The following is a 22,197-nucleotide window of genomic DNA, read 5'->3' as shown; positions in this document are numbered from 1 at the left end:
TTCTTTTAAAAGATTTCAAATTGCTCAACCTATACAACTATATACAAAAGAAACGTTTTCTATAATGGAAACAGTCCCTCGTGATGTAAAACCAGTGCAGAGCAATATGTACCTACAATCTATGAAAAGGGGGAAAAAAAAAAAAAAAAGGAAGAGGCATGCAAGTAGAATAAATTGCTCTATTTTTTCCTTTGAAAACTGATGTGGAACAGATTAGCCTGTAATATAGTGCTTTCTTACATAAACAAGCAATTATATCTGGTTGAGAGCAAAGCTCTCTAAAACACTCCTAGCTAGTTACAGGTAAAAGCTCTAAAAAAAGTAGCCTAAAATGGAAGGGCTCTTTGTTATGGAAAATCCTTAAGACACAAGAATTTTAGTAACAGGCCATAAAATAATCTTCCAGAGAACAAATATAACATAAGCTACACAAATCACTTGAACAGGAGTGTTTGAGAATCAGTTTGTGTATCAGAAGTTAACCCAGGCTTATCCCTCCAGAACTGCAGATGCTTCAGCTGAAGCAAGTACTAGAACAGAGCCGACATTTACCTGTTTCAATACTTGAGTAAAACTTAGATAATTTTAAGTTATATATATGTTAAGCTTGTATACTATTATTAGAAAGCAGTTCTTTGTTAATACGAGTTTCTAGTACATTATTACCTTCCTTTTTACAAATGTAATATTGATCAGAAATACTTTCTTTACCAAGTCCTGCTACTGCTGCAGTAATACATGTCTTTTGGTAAAAAAATCAAGTCCGTTCAAGCAGAAAAGGTTTATTTCCATCTTCTCTGTAAGAAACAGGAATACCTGGTTCATTATGGTGTACATATTGAATAGCTTTGGACTTTGTGACCTTCTTTCTGATAAAATCAAGTTGCTTATTTATTACAACTTCTCTAATACTTATTGGTGTAAGAGGTATCCACAGATATATTAATCCTTTTATTGAAAAAGATTAATTTTATTCTTTTTTTATTATCTTTTTTTCTAAAAGCAGATGAGAAAACATGGTCAAGGAACATGGTATCATCCTCTTGCTCCCACATCCATTCACTTACAGTTCCTGGAGACAAGGAGCAGTTCCTGGTTTTGTGTCCTACTAAAATGGCTTCCTTTTCTTTCTGTTATCAGATAAGAGGAACTCCTAATGAGGCCTTCTGGCTATAGCTGGTTTTGTTAGTATTCACACTGAGTTTTCCTTTATAGTTCAGTTGGGAACAGCTGATGCTGGGTATCTGCCTGAGACTTGCAATACTCCAACCAGTAACCCTTGACGACCTTCTCTGGAGACCTGCAAAACCTTCCAGAAAAGGTGTCTAATTGTACTCAGCTGAGACTGATTTTTCATAGGGCAAACATTGCCTACTACAGAAAAAATCCTGTATCTTCAGAAACTTTGTACAGATATGGATGCTGCCCCACCAAAGATTCTCAATGACCTGCCACCTTTTTGCGTGGGTCATTAATGAGCAGGAAGACCAATCACTGGTGCAAGACAACCCTGGTAAGGTTGGATTGAGATGAGATTTAAGATACCATTGCACAGTTCACAGTTCAAAATATTTGTGTCTGGCTCACCTTAAACATGTTGACCTGAACTGTGACAATGGAATGATGGTCAAGGTGATGTTCTGTCTGATGCTGACCATGGCTATTTTCTAAGCCTACATGGTGCTGACGTGTGCTATGAAAGAGGAACTGAACACAGTGAAGGACTTTGGCTACGTGGCTTATTTGCAGGGAAGACAACTATTTTTTTTGTCCAGAACAAGGCCACCGGGCCTGAAGAGAATGGAGAATGGCTGAAGAGGAGTGTTCAGACAGGGCCTTGCAGATGGACTGGTGAGGAGAAAGACCAGTGAGCAGCCTCCCTAAAGGGAGACCTTATCTAAAGGAAGCTACAGTACAGACAGAACCAAGCACCAACTATCTCAGCAGCCAAACAGCTGAAAATTAACTGGCACAAAAGTCAGGTTGAAAGGTTAGTCCTGGCAGAAGGGATATACTGTGCCTGACTTCTCCCTTCTTACAATCAAACATCTATTTTTCACTCCTGATGTTGCGCAATGCAGTTGTACATTATGAAACCATTGCCACATCCTCCTAACAGGTGTTGCTGCATTTTGTATCGGGGTGAAGCTGAAATCATATGGATTGTTTTTTAAATTCTTTGGGACAGAGAGGTGCTATTTAACTACCTATTTAACTTTTATTGTAGTAAATCAAATTATTTATTTTTTTTTTACAGCAGCCTGACATATTTTGTAATCAGGAAAGACAGAAGGAATATAGATGATAAAATACAACCAATTTTTTATTTAGTGGCCCGGTTCTCCTAGTGAAGAGTTTCTCAAGAATCAAGATTTCAGTAAGGGAGAAGTTAGGCCCTGAGGCAAAGTCAGGAAGCTGGATGACACTGCAGCTTAACCCAAGATTTTCCCCTCTTATATCACCAATAAATAAATAAAATATATATCAGTTATTGTTAAATATATATCAGGCATTGTTAAATACGGGATCTGAAAAATGGTTCTGATGACAACTATACATATAAATTGCATACGATACATACGAAAAGGTAAAGGACATTTTAGTGTGGGTTTTGGGCAAGAATTTGTAAGCTTCAATGGCAGTATAACACATCCTGCTAGGAAAAAAGGTGATCTGTTCATGTCTTAATTTACATATAGTGATATATTTAGCTAAGGATAGAGTCAAGCTGGTGTGTATTAATATCTTAATTGAAAGGAATAAAAATTAATTAAAATAGACAAACAAGACAAGTAGATTAAGAAAAGGGAGTTGAACCATGTTGAATTGAAAGGCCTTCTATCAAATATTTAACAGTTTGACCAATAACTTCAATGAAATTTAATCATATGTAGGTGACTTGCAATTTGGTAGAAGGAAAAGGGAAAAAAAGCCAAAATGAAAGACTTACGAGCTCCAGGAGGACCACAGCTCAATAAATGACTTTTACATGTGAAGGGGACAACAAAATATATTGTGGAATTTTTCATGTGCTTATTAATTTTAATTAACTCAATTTTTAGTAGAGCCCCAGTCAGATATCTGCAACTTGAACAAGAACAGCTGTCAGCCAAGAAACAGGAAAAGGTTTAAGCCTGTAGCTGTTCCCAGTGCATCGACAAAAGGTTATATAAAGTCAGAACAGTTTCGAAATGACAGATTAGGACACAAGACACCTCAGGTATGATATTGGATCGAGGAATTCCAGGTTCTAAGAATTTCAACCCAGGGCCTTGTTTCTTTTAACAGGATTAGACAAAATCCTACTTTCATACTGCATGGACCAAATGGTTTAACTGTGTTATAGAAGCTGATATGTAACAAATGGTTTAACTGTGTTATAGAAGCTGATATGTAACAAATGGTTTAACTGTGTTATAGAAGCTGATATGTACCACCCAAAATTGAGATTAAAAAAAAGTAACTTTCTCACTGCTACCTGAAAGGTGGAGGCAGAGGAAAGGAACAAGACTGAAGTTCTAGGTCATTCACACATGACACCTTTCTCTCAAATGACCACCCCAGGCATTTCTTCACTTACAAGCATTTCAAATATCTTCAAACACTAGAAGTACTGGCATATACTTGCTTGTCAACTGCTTCCCTAGTGTTTGCAGTACAAGTTTCTGCTGTAACTAACAACTGGCTGAAATCTGGCAGCTGAACACAAGTTTTTTGATAAGAAACAACACACTGTCCTGAACGAATACCCAGTCAACAATAAGACCACTTCCTAAAATTATCGTGTTAGAGACTGCATGCATCTGTTTTTCCAGAATGTTGCTATAAAATAGCCGTGAAACAGAAGAAGTTAATAGTAATTAGCATTAGCTTAAGACAGCTAATAATTTTGTACTATTTTTCAAATTTTGGCTTCAGCATTTAGACCTAAGAGGGACTATTAGCTCTGAACTAATGCAAACAGCCTGAGCTTTGTACCACAGGTTGCCTATACCTGAAAGAGGTAATTAAATAAGTAACATCCCCTTACTGTAAAGAGTATCTGACAGAAGACACCCAGACCTTTGGAACTCAGCACCATCCATAGTGTTCAATTTAGTAGTTAATGGGGATTAAGAGCCTGATTTGAATTTCTAATCTGAATTTGCCTGGCTTCAACATCTAATCTCTGTTATGTCTTCCTTAACCACATTAAGAAAGCCTTGCAGCATCCATTATGCTCTTTGGCAAGATTGCTTTTGTACTGTACAACCCTTCCCAATTTTCTACTTGGTAAGTCGCAACATTGTCCCCCAGAGCTCCTACTGTATAAGATTTTCCTCTATTCCTTGAGTTTTTGTGACTCTCGTATAAATTCTTTAGTTCAGCATTTTAAAACCTTAGCCCCAGTGTCTTCCCAGTAGCAGAGTGGTTTCACAGGCGCTGTAGGACAGGGTGTAAAACCACCGTGGTGCATTCTGTTTACATTCACTTTCTGCATCAGTCCTCTTCACCACAGAATTACATTAGGACTTTGCTTATGGGAAGCTCTATGTTCAGAACAATCCTTAAATCCTTTTCACTGGTGCTATTTTCCAAGAGGCAATGTGTACATTTAATTTTAATTTCTTGTTCCTAGAAGTATGACTTTGTAGGTGATAACATTAGCATACTATATTTAAAGGTCCTAGTTTGGAGCAATTAAAATCTGAGAGACTGACCTTTGTTTTCATGCAAATTAAATTGGCAGGGTTTTAAATTTGTTTCTGGCACACCAGTGAAAACATTGAATATACCACTATGACATGAATACTTTTGGGAAGTATTTTCCATCAATGGTCTCTAAAAGCATTTGCCAGGCTGCACTTCAGCTTTGGGACACACACTCTATTATAATGGCCCACTCATACTGAGCTATTGCGTGATGCTGCGGGGAGCTGAAACAGAAATATTAAAATTGGTTTGAATGAAACATGAGCGGGAATTATTTATGTGAAAGCATGAGAAGCAGCAGCACTGATTGAAGGAACAGCATGAATTGATAACCAAAGATGTGTTTAACAGCAATTAAACTGGTCAACACTGAGGAATGTGCTGTTTACATCAAGCCTGAGCTTCGATAAGGCCACAGCAGCATGATTTGTCAGCAGAAGGCCTCAGGTCTGATAATGGGAGGATGGTAGCAGGGTTGCAGCACACCGTATGTGCCAGTCCGCTGCTTATTATCTCAGCAGGAAGAAAGGTTGTAGCCATAAAGACACCCACATGAGAAAACACAAACAACAGGTAGCAACCTTCCCTATGGTTTATGGGGGATGAGGTAAGCAAGATTATGATGGAAAGTCACATTGTAATAGCTGAAGGATGTTGTGGTTTAACCTCAGCCAGCAGCTCAGCCCCACACAGACCCTTGCTCATCCCCCACCCACTGGGATGGGAAGAGAATCAGAATGGTAAAAGTGCAATAAGTGACGGGTTGAGATAAAGCTACTCTAATAATCAAAACAAAAACCACCCGCCTCCCCCTGTAAAAAAACAGTAAAACAAAGATTAAAAAAACCCACAAACCCAAGAAAAACAAGAGCTGCCAAAAGCTTAATTGCTCACCACCAATCAAGGAATGCCCAGCCAGCCCCCAAGCAACTGCTGCCCTGGGCAACCTCCCTCTCCCCCAGTTTTATTGCTGAGCACAATGTCACATAGTCTGGAATGTCCCTCTGGTCAGTTGTTCTAGCTGTGTCCTCTTCTAAGTCCTTGTGCACTCCCAACCTGCTTGCTGGTGGGATGGTGTGAGGAGCAGAAAAGACCTTGGCACTGTGCAAGGGCTGCTCAGCGACAGCTAAAATATCCCTGTGTTATCAACACTGTTTTCATCACAAATACAAAACACAGCACCATACCAACTACTATAAAGAAAATTAACTCTAGCCCAGCCAAAACCAGCACACTGAAAAAGTTTTCCACTGCTAAGGAAGTCCCCCAGTGACGTGGCATTTACTCAGGAGCCACCATTCCTTGTCTCCCATGGGGATCTCCAGCTTGCCTGGCCTGGCCGCTTGGACGTGGGCTTTCCTGGTGCTTATGAGCAGGTGGGTGTGAGAATATGACTGGGTGAAATCTATGAGAGCATCAACCTGAGTGACTGAGATTGGTTTTGTTTAAAATAAATACCACCTTCCCTTTCCTTCTAGTCTCGAGTTGAATTTTGTCAAATTAATTTCCTATTGCACAGAGTCAATGAACTACAAAATAGTCTCTAAATTTATAGTTTCTGCAAAGGAGGAGGATAGCTGTTTGACCAGACCTCTTTTCCTGTATAAGCCTATTTTATTTCTTTGCTCTTCCAACTCCCAGTGTGGTGTTTCACACGAGTACTGTGACAACAAGCATATCATCACCCCACATGCTTTCTCTCAATATTGGGACAATGTGAACGTTATTCCAAAGTTTCTGTGCTCAGAGATCTCTTTTGAAAGAACATTAGCAGGCCAGCACTTTTGAGTCAACTCTTACTATGCTCCATTTCAGTTTTTAGGCCTGTAGATACTAAATACCTGATAGAAATAAACTTATGTTGGATTATAATGGACATATGAAATTATCTTCCTGCAAAAACATGGTTTTGTCACTGTTTCTAAAGATAGAACATAACCACTTTGAACATATCTCCACACTTAAAAATTTAACCTTTGACCACCTGCCTAGTAATAAGGCTATATTGCAGCTAGTATTTCAGCAAAATGCCTTAATATCTTAATGTGTGAGGTATATTTTTTCCAATCACCATCTTAAACTCCTTAGCAATTTTCTGTACTTCAGTTTTTATTTCCTCTTCTTTCCACTTAAAAATCTGGTTTTTTGACTGCCAGTATTTCATCATTATCCTCAGTTTGTCATATTGTCAGATTCTCCCCCCTCTACTCCACTCTTGTGAGACCCCACCTGGAGTACTGTGTCCAGTTCTGGGGCCCCCAACATAAGAAGGACATGGACCTGTTGGAGTGGGTCCAGAGGAGGGACATGAAGATGATCGGGGGGCTGGAGCATCTTTGTTATGAGGACAGGCTGAGAGAGTTGGGGTTGTTCAGCCTGGAGAAGAGAAGGCTCTGGGGAGACCTTATAGCAGCCTTCCAGTACTTAAAGGGGGCCGACAGGAAAGATGGGGAGGGACTCTTTGTCAGGGAGTGTAGTGATAGGATGAGGGGTAACGGTTTTAAACTGAAAGTGGGTAGATTAGATATAAGGAAGAAATTCTTTACTGTGAGGGCAGTGAGACACTGAACAGGTTGCCCAGAGAAGTTGTGGCTGCCCCCTCCCTGGCAGTGTTCAAGGCCAGGTTGGACGGGGCTTTGAGCAACCTGGTCTAGTGGAAGGTGTCCCTGCCCATGGCAGGGGGTTGGAACTCGATGATCTTTAAGGTCCCTTCCAACCCAAACCATTCTATGATTCTATGAAAAGCAAAAGCATTTCCTCTCTTGCAGTTATAGCTTTGCATCCAACTAGTAAACTTTTTTTTTAAGCTTCTAGTTTTTACCAATTTATTTAACTAAGAAGCTGAACAGATTTATTTTTTTAAAAATAAAATGTAAATTTCATTTTAGGGTTATCTCTCCCAGTTGGTAACAAATATTGTCAGGTTTTGACCACTGGTTCCTAGACATGTATCAAAATTCAGTATGGTAATTATTTAATTATAATAATCTATGATCCGAATCAGCTGTGTATTTTTAGGTACAATGGTTTTCTACAAGCATATTGTAATAAGCATATTTTACTATTGGCTGTGAGTCATCCCTGGCAGATGTGCAGGGCAAGTTAATCATCTAGTTCTGAGCTTTAACAACACAGCCTCTTGGCCAACAAATTGCTGCCTCATGCTTTACCAGCCAGCGCATTCCTGCATTTCTATTTCAGTTCCTATGGGTCAGAGTTATCAGTATCTCCAAAACAGGTATCAATCAATTTTAGTGTAGGGTGTCAACCTCCCCTAGTTTATCTCTCTCAAGTAAATAAGTGATAAAAAAAAAAATTCCCAGTCACATAATACTCTAGGCACATTTAAATAAATTGTTCCAAGGCTTTATTATGTATTTTTACTGTCTACTACCACACTGTGATGAGAAAATATCTGGCTGTTTCAAAATATGGATGCAGAACAAGGATCCATCACTGGTGATGGAGAAAAAAGTTTTAAGCAATCTGAAAAAAACCCCACCTCAAGAGGCTGCTGCTGAACAGAAATTTTCTTTCTTGTCACAGGCCTTTTAAAAGTCTAGATAGTTCTGTGTTGACAATTCTTCCATTTTGTTAGACCAATTATAAAAGGTGTTTGTCCACTTATGTGCCTTGTTATTGATTACTATGGTTAAGGTGGCTACTAAAGCTTCACTAAATCACATACAGCTCTGGACTCGTCTCTCCCCAACCAACATTCAGAGTTCTCCAAGTTACAGAACGAGCAAGAATTGAACAGTTTTGCTTAACTAAGGTTCTTTTCTTACAGTTATCTGTACGTCCTTGGGAACTTCTCATCTCTAAATGCCAGCTCAAACTTACTTATTCAGTGGTTACCAGCATATAGTTTGTATATAGTCTGATAACTGTTCTAGACTGGTAGACATCTGTTTTTCCTGATATACTTGAAAAAATCTGATGTCTCATTTTCATTAATTTGAAAATTATGTCTGTGTAAAGCTGGTTAAACCTTATACCAATTCTTAGAATATTAAATGGAAACTAAACTAACCTAAAAGAATATTTATTTTGGAACATGAGTCTGTATCATCTGCAGTTCTGTCAATTTTGTTCACAATTTTCATGTCCCCCATCTTAATTTGCCAAGTCAAACATTGACATTTTTGGCAGTCTGATATCACAGAGACAAACATAAAAAAGATTATATAGCACTAGCTACAAAAACCACCATCCCAGGAAGCTACACTTGCTGTTCAAGCATCCAGTGTCAATGAACCTTACAGGACTGAGAGAGCCAAAGTTTAAAGGAACAAACAAAAAAAGGTAATTTAAAACCAGGCATGTGTTGGCTAAATTCATGCAATATTGTATTAAACTGGATGCAGTAAACCTGCACTCTGTGGCTGCATTATCCAGATTTGGGCCAAGAAATCACAGACATGTCAACCCAAGACAGAAAGTAAGTTTCTCCACCAGATGTTGGCTTTAAAAAGTATGGTATCCCTTCAAGTCCCATGCAGTTGTGGCTAAAGTCATCCAAACCCTCAAGCTTGATCAAAGTAGCAGCCAAATCAGCCTATGCGTACAGAGAGAAAGATGCTCTAAGGATTCACGGTGAAAGATTATTTACCTAAATCCCTTAGGCCTCCTCTTTTCTGTCTTTCCAGCTAGGTAATCTTTTACAGTGTAATCCAAACAGCAAAACAGAACCATGCAGCTAGCAAAGCTTTTGGTGCTTTTTCATCATTCACAACAGGTATCAATTAAGCAAGGTGTAGCATTCCCAAGGTGCTTTACTGGTATCAATTACACCTTGTTCTCGTAGAAAAAATAATTATGAGTTTTGCATAGAGAAATTATAAAACTCCTCCTTAAACAGAAAATGCCAGCAAAAAAACTAATATCTATTGCAGTTAACTTAAAAGAGAAATACTGCGTAATCACTAGAAATACTTTACATTAATTCATCAAGATCCTGCACTTGTTCAGGGGTGAAGTCCCAGACCATCAGAAATGACAATGCTTCTAGGTACCTGCCCACATTCTCGCACATGCCTTGCTGCCCATAACCATACTGCCTTGGGACATACCCTTATGTGATATTCCTAAATAGTTGGTTAACCTTAGGAAAAGCTAGAAACATGTTCTTGAAACATGCTAATAGGAGTATTTCAGTTTCCCAAGGACGTTCAAGATACTGAAGAATTGTAGTAAAAAGGGAGAAAACATCTACCCTGCAGGAAAAGAAGGGGAAGATGCCCTTCATTCCCTCCATTGATTGGTTCTCGGAGGAGAAAAGAGAAAAAGCGTATTTGTTAATTGTCTTCATGAGATGGTTCCTGAAGTAAAGGGAAGGCAACAATGCAGGGCCCAAATACGAGATTAGGCTCAAGGCCAATGCTTTTATCATAGTTCTTCAGGCAAAACACAACCAAGTGCTACACTGTACAGCAAGTGGCAAGTCAAATACAGCCTTTAACAAGCTCTTGCATTATATACAGCAAAAAAAGGGGAGCATGGCATTGATCCGATAAACCAGTGCCAAGTAAATCAACATTGCGACCAGCAACTGTTAAACACATGCTAATTATAAGTTCCCTCTAACATGCTGTGGTCATATCTGTTATCTCAAGCCCCACACTGGGTCCCAAAAAGGACTGTTGTGGTTTAACTTCACACAGCCACTCACTCCCCTGCAGCGGGAGAGGGGAGAGAATCAGAAGAGTAGGTGTAAGAAAACTTGTGGGTTGAAATAAATACAATTTAATATGTAAAAAACCAAAATAAAACCAAGAAAAGCAAAGCCAAGAAAAACAAAACCCAAAAAAACAAATTATGCAAAAAACTCCAACTGCTCACCACCAGCTGACCAATGCCCAGCCAGTCCCCAGCTGCTGCCCTGGCAAACTTTCTCCAGTTTTTTTGCTGAGTATGGCATATCCCTCTGGTCAGTTGGGGTCAGCTCTCCTGGCTGTATTCCCTCCCAAGTTACTGTGTGCACCCCCAGCCTGCCTGCTGGCATGGCAGTGTAAGAAGCAGAAAAGGCCTTGACACCATGTAAGCACTGCTCAGCAATAACTAAAACATCCCTGTGTTCTCAACACTGTTTTCAGCAAATCCAAAACATAGCCTTATACCAGCTACTGTGAAGAAAATTAATATTATCCCAGACAAAGCCAGTATAGAGCTCAAGTCTTTATAAATAAAATAACCCATATTAGAACTTAATTTACACGTTGCAGAAGTAACAACAGAAAAGGGTGGCTGGTACAGAATGAATTATTCAGGAGATAAAACCCAACAATTATAATCTTAGCATATCTAACACCAAAAAAATACATTAGAGAGTGCGTTCTCTCATATGAATGCATCATGTAAGATTATAAACAAGATGTCTGTAGAGCACATGCCAATCATTAATACTACCCTATGTAATCCTATGTCAACCTTTTGTCAAACACATTCACTATTTTTCATAGGCCAACTTTCATCAAGTAAGCAAAAGTTACACATATATTTAGATGTATATAAATATATGTAGATACATATTCAATTATGAATACATACTACATTTGTAGGTTGGTTAGCAGATACAAGTCCATCAAGTTGAGGTCTCAGTGCAAAATCTGTGGTACAACTGTAGGAAACTGTCAGTTCTGCTCCCAGGTCAAAGGGGAAGTTACAAAAAGTGGGGTAATTGCAAGAGGACACCATGATGTACACAATTTCTATTAATATATTGATACAGAAATCTTCCTGAACAGCAAAACAACTTTACAGAATATTTTCTAATAATAAAATACCTTTTGAGACTAACTACACTGACAGATAACAAAGTATTCTTACACCCATTTCCACAAATGAACACAAAATGAAAGCATATAGGGTAAAGGGGGAGAAAGGGGACTGTCTCTTAACACAGCATTATGGATTCACTGTCTAGAAGTATTTATCTCTGGCTGTTTTTTGGTGTGTTGGGGTTTTTTTTGTTTTTTTTTTTCTTTTTTTAAGGAAAAGAATTTTAAACAAACAGGAATTTTGTTTCAGAAATATAATTGGAAAAAGCAGTTATGCAGCATTTCACTGCCAGGATGAGCTGTTTTGGAAAAACCTTTGATGAGGAATGGCAACGTGAGTTTCATGCTATGCTACAGAAAAATGACAGTAAACCTTAGGTCATAAGGAAAAGATGACTTGTCCTGTTATGTGATGAAAAGTTTTGAAGACTTCCTAACATGAACTGTACTGGTAAGGAACAACGTTTGGTTACTGTAGCACACTACTTGAGTCAAATGTGATGGATCCAAAACTTATGTCTTTAATAAACTAAATTCCCTTTACTGACAAGGAGTGTCTGCATGTCATCTCATACTTAAGCTGCAAAAGCAAGGATTTTTTGATCAATCTTTCCCCAGTCTCGGGGATAAATTTAAAATAAAAACCAGAGCACACAGTGAGAAAAGTAACTACTTTTTTCCTTTTAATATAGATGTAGTACAGAATGTTTAATTACAGCAGGACAGTGCTTCCAGTTAAATAAAATTAAAAACCTTTATTTCCCCCAAATATAAAATTACTAAATTAATGTCTTAAAAGAATAAGAATATGGAAAAAGCTTTAAATTATACCACCATTTACCACAGTAACCATGATCACCAAATTACATACTCCATTGCTTTGGCAAAAAAGTTTTTTTTCTTTTAATAACTGCATATAAACCTAACATTAGCAAAGACTGTATACATCTTTATATTGCACTTATTTATATACAGGAATAAATGAACTGTAAAGTCTGCGTATACTTGGAATGAGCAAATTTTCACAATAAACTGAAAGCAGAAGGATAAGAGCTGGTATGAATATTAAAAAATGCTTAGAAATGTAATACATTTATGTACAGACTGTACGGACTGTATTAACAAACAATATGTACATAACAATTTACTACTATTGATATTTTAAGTATAACTCAGTGTTCATCAATACAGACCTTTGGTTGTATTTAGTTGTTTAATAAGATCTAAGCTCACATACCTCCAAAATGCAACAAGGTATAAAATAAAGCACAACAATTTGCCAAATGGTACAAAAACTACTATTGTCAGTTCCATTAAACCCAAAAAACTAGTGTCTCTGTCTAGCCCCAAAATAGCTCTTGTACTTGGAATCAATCTCTATGTGCCATACACAAAAAGAACACCTGAATGTTACATATCTGCAAAATTACATCCCACAACACTTTTTTGTAATGTGCAATTCATTTTAATAATACTTTCTAATGAAAAAGAGAAATTAACTTCAACTTTATAATTTCCACACGCACTTCTGCAATGACATTATGAACACTTTTAAATGTTACCAGCAAGATTAGAAAATATATGTGCGCCTCCCTTACTCTAAAAGACTATTACCAGTAACTGCTATTTGCTAAGTGTGCTCAGACATTCGTATGAATTATGCAGCTTGCACGTGCCCAACATTTAGCTTCAAAATCATCCTGAGTTTGCACACAACGAAGCAAATCCACATACTTTAAAAAAAACAAACATACTTTCCGTTACAAAACAATCATGCAACTGAAGAAGAACTGGGCATCCCGTGAACTGTTGTGCTTGTTGGAGTTCCACTTATGGCGTTGAAAATGTGTAGTGAATTAGGCATAACGCTGGCCTTTTCTTCAACAGGAGTAATCTTAAAATGGAAAACATGTATTTACCAAAATGTTACAAAATTACGTAAGCATTTATAAGAAAGATAACCAATTTCATAATGTGCTGCTTAATTGACTCAACTTTCAAGTACTTTCTCAATTGCATGGAACAACTTTTTGAGGATGGTTAATCTTTCCCACCATTCTCTACTAGATTTAGGGGGGCAGTAGTTATTTCTCCAACATCAGTTCTCCTAACTTAGGTGTTACACTGTCCTCTCTAGAGGAAGCTTAGATAGTTTCTCACACCTCTCTTGTTGACTTTCAAAGAGAGTTTCATGACAATAGGCATCCTTTTGCCTTTTTTAATTTTCTTTTCTTGACTTAGACGTATGATTTGAGCATTTCTTACCAAAAACTATTGAAGTACCAAAAAGAATTCATTCTTAACAGCTATACATTTACTGATGCTAAGATTAGAAATATTGGAAACAAGGAGTTATATAAAGATTAGACAAACTAAGAGCAGAAGTAAAGAAAACTAATTACCATCCCATCTGATCATATTGGCAAGCAGCAGAGGAGAAAAAAGAAAAATCTGTTAAGATCTTAAGATATTTTTCATAATAAAATTCTTGCAGTTGTTTAAAACCCACACTGTTATAAGACAGCTAATAGTTACTTCAGTGACATTAGAATAAACATTGTGAGAAGCTCTTTTTCCAAATACAGAAATAGGCAGACACATAAAGGTGACACTTTTAAAGATTTCAGCGAAGAGCCTCATGATTCTAAGCCTTCAGGGGAGTGATCAATCTAATTTAAAAAGAACCCCAAACACCCAACAACATAGCATGTTTTAATTATTTACAACCAATCACATTTGTATAAAAAGAACACAGTGATAGGCTAATAGTATACATTCATGCAGTCAGTGCTGTACTTTCATATTCTTTTCACACGATCTTAGAGGTACCAGTTGTTTGCCCCTTCTTCTCTTTGTTTACTTTCAGTGTGAGTTACTCCTGAAGTTTCAGGCGTTACATGCTTTTTCTTACCATCAATCTTTGGAAACTCACACACCTGAGCATTTTTTAAACACACATATCTTGCATTGAGTTCAAAGTATTTTTTCTTGTGTACAAACTATCATTATATCCTTTTACTTTTTCCTATGCCAGAAGGATATTAATATTTCATTTATTATCTTGATAAGTAAATTACTTGACCAAAACGTTTTCCTCTCCTTTCTGAAGGGGTCTTCTGTACAGCTGTCTAATTCTCCCATATATCTTGTTCATCTTAATCAGCTGACCAATCAGTTATCCTTTCTAAAATCCTCCACTGCTTTCTGCTTTTCAATACATCACACTGAAATACAGTCAAACTGTTCCATTTTTGTCAGCTAAGCATTCTCTTCTCCTGTTCCAGGGATATTTCAAAACTGTCTTCCTCTACATGCATATCTGATAGACACAGATTCTGACAAAATGATATCACTCCCTACAAACCTTGTTTCACAATATTCTGTCATTGGTGGTTAAAAAAAGTTAGGTTTGTGGTAAACTTTTCCCCGTGAGAATGAAAATAAAGCCTAGGTACTTGCTGAATTCTTGTGCTTCACCATAATTACATCAGAGCACAAAGCTACTCATAGCACAGCACTTGAGAAAAACACATCAGGGAATAATGGAAAGCAAGAAAGTATATGAATTAAACTTCAGACATTTGACATTTTTGCACAGAAAAAAAAAAAATCACCCTAGAAGTTTTGGACACCATCTAAGCAAGGGTAGAATAAAGGTAAATCTTTCTTAGATAAGCCTACGGATAAGCTGTAAACCAGCAAGCTGACTAGCTTTTTGAGCAAGTATTTCTCAGATAATAATACTGTAATTTAGAGATGTCAACACATAGTAAATGGGTAAAGTCATTGTACATCTGAAGGATGCAATCCTGAAAAAAACCTGGGAGATTAACAAAGCATTTAAATGTCAGCTAGACTGAATGCCTCAGGAAGGTCTCAAGTTTGTTATTTCCTGTACAATTTGACTTCTAGGTAAAGCAGATAGGTTTTGTATGGACAAGAGAAACTCAGAGCTCCTCTTTTTATCAACTGGTTACCCAGGCTAGGATGCATTGGTTCTTAGACTAAGAAAAGTTGCTATTACAGAATCACAGAATTGTTTAGGTTGGAAAAGACCTTGAAGATCATCCAGTCCAACCATTACCCTAACATTAACAGTTCCCAACTACACCATATCCCTCAGCGCTATGTCAACCCGACTCTTAAACACCTCCAGGGATGGGGACTCCACCACTGCCCTGGGAAGCCCATTCCAACACCTAACAACCCGTTCTGTAAAGAAATGCTTACTAATATCTAGTCTAAACCTTCCCTGGTGCAACTTGAGGCCATTCCCTCTTGCCTTATCACTCATTTGGTTAAAGAGACTCATCCCCAGCTCTCTGCAAGCTCCTTTCAGGTAGCTGTAGAGGGCGATGAGGTCTCCCCTCAGCCTCCTCTTCTCCAGACTAAACAACCCCAGTTCCCTCAGCCGCTCCTCGTATGACCTGTGCTCCAGACCCTTCACCAGCTTCGTTGCCCTTCTCTGGACATGCTCGAGTAATTCAATGTCCTTTTTGTAGTGAGGGGCCCAAAACTGAACACAGTCATCGAGGTGCGGCCTCACCAGTGCCAAGTACAGGGGTAAGATCACTTCCCTGTCCCTGCTGGCCACGCTATTTCTGATACAAGCCAGGATGCCATTGGCCTTCTTGGCCAGCTGGGCGCACTGCTGGCTCATGTTCAGCCGGCTGTCAATCAACTCCCCCAGGTCCCTCTCTGACTGGCAGCTCTCCAGCCACTCCTCCCCCAGCCTGTAGCGCTGCTGGGGGTTGTTGTGGCCCAAGTGCAGCACCCGGCATTTGGCCTTATTGAAACTCATACACTTGGCCTTAGCCCATCGCTCCAGCCTGTCCAGATCCCTCTGCAGAGCCTCCCTACCCTCGAGACGATCAACACTCCCACCCAACTTGGTGTCATCTGCAAACTTACTGAGGGTGCACTCGATCCCCTCGTCTAGATCATCAATAAAGATGTTAAACAGGAGTGGCCCTAAAACCGAGCCCTGGGGGACACCACTCGTGTCTGGCCACCAACTGGATTTAACTCCGTTCACCACCACTCTTTGGGCCCAGCCATCCAGCCAGTTTTTCACCCAGCAAAGCATGTGCCCCTCCAAACCACGAGCAGCCAGTTTTTCCAGGAGAATGCTGTTGGAAACAGTGTCAAAGGCCTTACTAAAGTCAAGGTAAACTACATCCACAGCCTTTCCCTCATCCAATAAGCAGGTCGCCCTGCCGTAGAAGGAGATCAGGTTTGTCAAGCAGGACCTGCCTTTCATAACTCATGCTGACTAGGCCTGATCCCCTGGTTGTCCATTATATGACTTTTAATGGCACTCGAGATGACCTGCTCCATGACCTTCCCTGGCACTGAAGTCAGACTGTCATACATCTGAGGAAGTCTCATAGACATGTGTATTTGTAAGGTAAAATATTATCAGAAAACACAGGTATTTCTTGTGGGCCAAAAAATACAAGTCTTGAGGGTTAAGCACTATGAGTCACTCCATGGCTCTGGGAGAAGATTATACAAATATCAGCAGATGAAAGAAAAGAAACCTGAAGTGATGAATAAAAATGTCAATAAGGCAGGGATCAAGCATGAATCTTCAGCCCTTCCTGTCCTCCTGGAAAATATCCTTGCCTCTGAGGTCAGGAGACATTTCTAGCATAGATCCCAGGTCCTACATCTCACTCTATGAGAATTCTGGTTTTCCTTCTCCCACATCTCCAGCTTGTCTGTAGTGGATTCTCCTCAAGAAAATGTGTTGGAATACCTCTTGAAAGATGTTTAACTCTTTGTTGCAAAAGTAAATCCTTATACCTCCAAAATTTAAAGAAAAAGGACTAAACCTGCAGATCAAATCCATCTACAGTTACCAGGAAGTATAGACTAAAATGAGCTTTTTGGCTCACTGAATACAGACCCCTATAACTATACGTATGAAGTATAAGTGACATATATTCATGGCATTAAATTTGTTTTATCTTTACTGTAGTCTTCCTCTCCTACCAAAAAAACAGGCTGGTGCCAGATTTACTTTCTTAGTGAGGAAGACTTAATTCTGAAGGTCAAGAAATCATCTGCAGAAAATTCACAAACAGAAGAAAAAAAAAAGTTCCACAATTCCATGATATGCTCACACTCCACTTGGAAGAAAAAAAAAAAAAGGAAACAATCCTTTTGTGTAAAGCATTACACACACTTTTCCTAGTGGCTTCACATTACAACTACATTCTTAATGTGGTATGTATAATTTAATTTCAGCACATACTTGTTCATGCATTATTTCAGAAAGCTCTTTTGCCATTTCTCTGTAGTTGGCCTTCATTTCTTCTTGATATTCCAACTGATCTTCCTTTATAAGTCGTTCATTTACACCCAGAGCATGGCCACAAGCTTCAACAAATTGCCTGATTTGAATAAAATAACAAAAAATATCTCAATTAGGAAAACAAAATCCAAAAGATTAATTCAAAATGCCATCTTCAAGTATGTTTTTAATGTAATCAGAATACTATAAAAATTAAAAGTTTTTTAAAAAATTCTTATGATATCATTCTTGGGAAAAAAAAAAGTCCGTCTTCACACCCCCCCCCCCCCCCAAAAAAAAAAAAAAGCCCAAACAAACCATACCTAAAAACTTCCTTTAGTAGCTTTACTTTATTGTCTGGGTATCTTTTGGTGTTTGTGTCATCTAAGAAAGCTCTTGCGTATGCTAATGGACCAGCATTAACCTAAAAAGAACAAGAATTACAAAGTAAAGTCAGTTCTCTAACATATTGTCCTAGCAATAACAGGTACTACAGGTGTCTGACTTGCTTTTCTTAGAACACATTGATTTCAAAAAAGCTGGACTTAAGAAATAAGAAAACTTCTGGAATTGGAACATAAGAGCAGGAGAGGCCTCTACAGCACCTGTCCTGGCACAAAGAAACCACTTCGATGATGTGGCAAAATAACAGTTGATATTGCCAATTTGTCACCTGTTTATGAAATTAGGGTGGGAAAATTAGGAAAATAAGCAGAGCAAACAGTAGTAGATTTATCTTACCTATTGAAAACATTCTTTCAAGCTGAAAATTCTGCAATAATTAGCAGAAATTTAATCGCATTATGGCAGCTACATGAAAAGTGGATTCAGTGATTTCTGACTCATTCTTTTATATTAACAACAAGAGACCCTCTCTTCTTATCCCAAATGCTAGCTTGACCACTTGCTGATTCTGGAACCTTGGTTTGTTGGTTTGTTTTTTTCTTTTCTCTTCAACATGACAACAGTTCATTTCAGGTGACTGTGTATACTGTTCCTTTGACTTGAACCAATTAGAAGTAATAGAACAGCACTGTTGTCATTGCATTCTTCAGACCCTTACCATATTGATTTGCACATGCTACAGCGGCTTTATGTACCCTATTCTGGTGAATCTGATGGTTTCTTTATACATTCAGTTCTTGCTTGCCTTAGGCAAAATGTAATGTTGCACAGTGAGATTTTCTACTATTACCCTCCTCCTGTATTTTGGCACTCCCTGTTCATCTCCATAGGGATCTTACCAAAATACAAAAGTGATAATGACCAGGTCGAACTTACTGTGAGCAGACCTACATCTTGACAGAACATGCTTATTCGTCTCCATATAGGAATTCACTATTTTATAGTAGTTTCAGCTTTACACAAAAATCTGGTGGGGCTCAGCCCACATTAGATTCCAGAGATCCTTAATCCTTTCATGTAACTGTCCATGATCCATGTCTATATGAAATATTTTTATTGTTTTTCCTATTCTGGAAATAACTGCAAACAGTGAGCATATTTCCAATTTAGAACATCCTGAATGTACAGAATAGAAACTAATGATGAAATGCTACTTGTATAATTTTTCAGGGACAGAAGCAAGTGTCAAGAAGCTGAATGACAAAATATATGGTCTTACCTGAACACTGACACTTCCTTGCAGCTTCAGCTGCAATTTGATCATATCTACTTCAGCTGAAGAGCAAAGCTGCCTAAGTTCTGCAACTTTTTTACTCATTTCATCAATGGCTACTTCAATTGGGTTTAAATCAGTATGGTGCTGGTACATTACTGGAATGCGCTTTTTCACATATGGGAAACAATGTATAGCTATGGATGGAAACAAGTTTAATATAGTTAGAAAAAGGGTTTTAAAAGGTGTGTTTTGATAGAATTTTATGCTAAAATCTCGTTTTGATATAGTTAGTTGCCCTATTTAATAACATACTATATAATTAGAAATACTACCAAATATACAGGGAAACAAAATACTGAAAATGCAAATATGCAGAGCTTTACGTGTATTACAGCAAAGATAGATCATTGTAATTACTGCTAGTAATAATAACCAAGAAATAAACGACTGGAACCTAATTCGTATGAGAATTATGAAAAGAATTGCTTATCATCCACATACCTCAAAAAAGAGAAGAATCAAAAATAGCAAAGCTGTATTTTCTATTTCCTCACAAGTATGAGCTATGGAAAGCTGGCATTATAAAGTCATTTATTTAAGTTGTTTTTACCACTATATTAAGGTAGTGAAACAGAAGCTCACATTTAACAGAGACAAAACACAAAATAGTCTTTTTCTGAGAACAAAGAAAGCTAGGCTCCAGGTTTGCAGTTCTTGAAACTTAAGGAAAAAACCCCCCCAAATTATTTGAGGATTATCCCTTGAAGAAACCAATCTGAAAAACTTTGTTTTGGCTAAAAATTAGGTGTTTTAGCTAATAGCTATAAAGGACTTTAAGTGAAATGGAAAACACCATACAGAACAGAATTAGACCATTTGAATTAATGCTTCCAGTCAAAGTGCAACTTGATATTTCACAAATTCATATTTACACATTATACAGAAACATTGTCAAACACACCGTAACTTTTAATTATCTCCCTTAAAAGTATAATAAAATGTTTTGTATCAGTGAACTGAATACGTTTAAAGTTTGAGCCTATGAGGAGATAGATGAGCACTCCCTTTCCCTTCTAAAGCTAACAAATGAGCAACTAAAGCTCAGCGATTAGACCAAAGTCACAATGGAACAGAGACTGAAAAATCAAACCAGAACCTGCCCTTCAGGCCCTTTTAGCGCTTTTAGCCAAAAGAACGAATGTTGCATTTTACACATCCCAAGGCTGAAAGAATGTTGAAAAATCCCATACCCAAATCAGCAAGCATAATACCATCATTCTTGTGTTTTATAGCAAAGACAGGTGAGCACAGGGAAGGGCGAAGGGAGAGATGCAGACATTCCACTATTAAAAAAAGCCAAAATGATTTAAAAATGAAGAGTAGTTGGAACACAGTCAAATATGAGATTTTACTCTCTTTTTCTAATGTTCAGGGGTTAAGAAATCACACAGTGATATACATATTCTTAGATGGTCAGTTATAAGTGTTTGCATATCACATTTGAGTATTATTTTCAAGTATGTACTAATTTTAAAGATTGTTTTGTCTAACAGTATTCTGGTATACTTTGCAATTCTTGTCACCTCCTAACAGTCATGTGTGAAATCTTCTAAAGGATTTATTCTGGCAAAATACACAACAGAGAAAAAACTATTATCAAGAAGTATAAAAACCAAAATAAAAGAGCTGTTTTCTTTTAAAGGAAATTGCCATTCAATCAGTACCTGTCAAAATAGTCCGTCGCTTACACTGTTCTTCTACTCCTCCTTGTCTTTTACCAGCTTGAGTAAAAGGCATCTCAAACATAAAGCGACGAATGTTATGAGTCCTTTCAAAATCTGTTTTTCTTTCTTGCAACTCCTTTTCTTCAAAGTATGGAATTACATGTGTAACTTGAATATATGCATATTTTGAATCTAAATCCTTAGGATTTACCTTAAATACATGACCAAAAAAAAAAAAAAAAAAATCAAATAACTACATTGTGAATAAAGTGGATTTAATTGTAGTCACACAACTCTCAGAAATTAAATTTGGTCTCTTAACCTTTAAATTATTAACACCACAGGAAATGTTAACGCTCTCACAGGTTTTTTCTGCGTTCAGTTTCTAACTGTTAGGAAGGCAACACAGCTAGATGCATTACAAGATGCTGTGGGAGGTTTTTTGGGTTTGGTTTTGGGTTTTTTTGTGTGTTTTTTTTTTTTTTTTTTAAACATTCTGTATCAGTAATTGCTGTATGCAGAACTGCAAACAAAAACATAGTACAGTTATACCCATGATTAGCACTGGAAGGCACAGATATAGAAAGATGTTCTTCTCAGCATATGGGATACCGTAGCCCTCTTCAGTTCACCAGTTTTGGAGCCTTCAATTACAATGAAAAGCATTTCCTATGACAAATCTAGATTTAACCACATGACTTTGTGTAAGCTTTTTTTTTTCCCCCTACAGTTTAAGCATTTATAAAACAGAACAGGCTCAGAAACATAGGCAAAGGATAACAAGAACAACTGATACAGAATTAAAATGCTTCTTACTTCAGAAGAAAGTTTGGACTCTACTCTCAAGGTGCAGAAAAGGGAAAAACTTCCGAAGAATGTGCATGAAACGGCAAGAAATAGATCTAAATTTAACACAGTACATGATCATAATCTAAATTTGGAATAAGATACAATTATTATTTGAGAGGTAACACTACAGAAATTAAGCTTTTTGGTTGTTCTTAAGGTAAACTTAATAGGAGAAATTTCTCTCATATCCTTCAACCCATAGCTTTTAGACACATGTTTGTGTGCCAAATGAGTAAC

At 37.7% G+C, this 22,197-nt stretch overlaps 1 protein-coding gene across 15 annotated transcripts in view; it reads right to left on the bottom strand.

Annotated features, from left to right (window-relative positions):
• Window positions 1-12,131: 12,131 nt before the first annotated feature.
• DOCK9 (dedicator of cytokinesis 9) overlaps window positions 12,132-22,197 on the bottom strand; it is a 136,402-nt gene continuing 126,336 nt past the window's right edge. For all 15 annotated transcript variants that reach the window (XM_074859371.1, XM_074859384.1, XM_074859374.1 and 12 more), the window contains 5 exons: window positions 21,112-21,322; window positions 19,391-19,581; window positions 18,090-18,190; window positions 17,728-17,866; window positions 12,132-13,365 (listed from right to left, as the gene is read on the bottom strand). In XM_074859371.1, the coding sequence (XP_074715472.1) occupies window positions 13,243-13,365; window positions 17,728-17,866; window positions 18,090-18,190; window positions 19,391-19,581; window positions 21,112-21,322 (765 nt within the window). In that variant the 3' untranslated portion in view covers window positions 12,132-13,242. The remainder of the gene's footprint in view (window positions 13,366-17,727; window positions 17,867-18,089; window positions 18,191-19,390; window positions 19,582-21,111; window positions 21,323-22,197) is intronic.

The sequence above is a fragment of the Strix uralensis genome, chromosome 2, assembly GCF_047716275.1.
Source record: "Strix uralensis isolate ZFMK-TIS-50842 chromosome 2, bStrUra1, whole genome shotgun sequence".
Classification (NCBI taxonomy): Eukaryota; Metazoa; Chordata; class Aves; order Strigiformes; family Strigidae; genus Strix; species Strix uralensis.
This window is presented reverse-complemented; position numbering and strand designations above follow the sequence as displayed.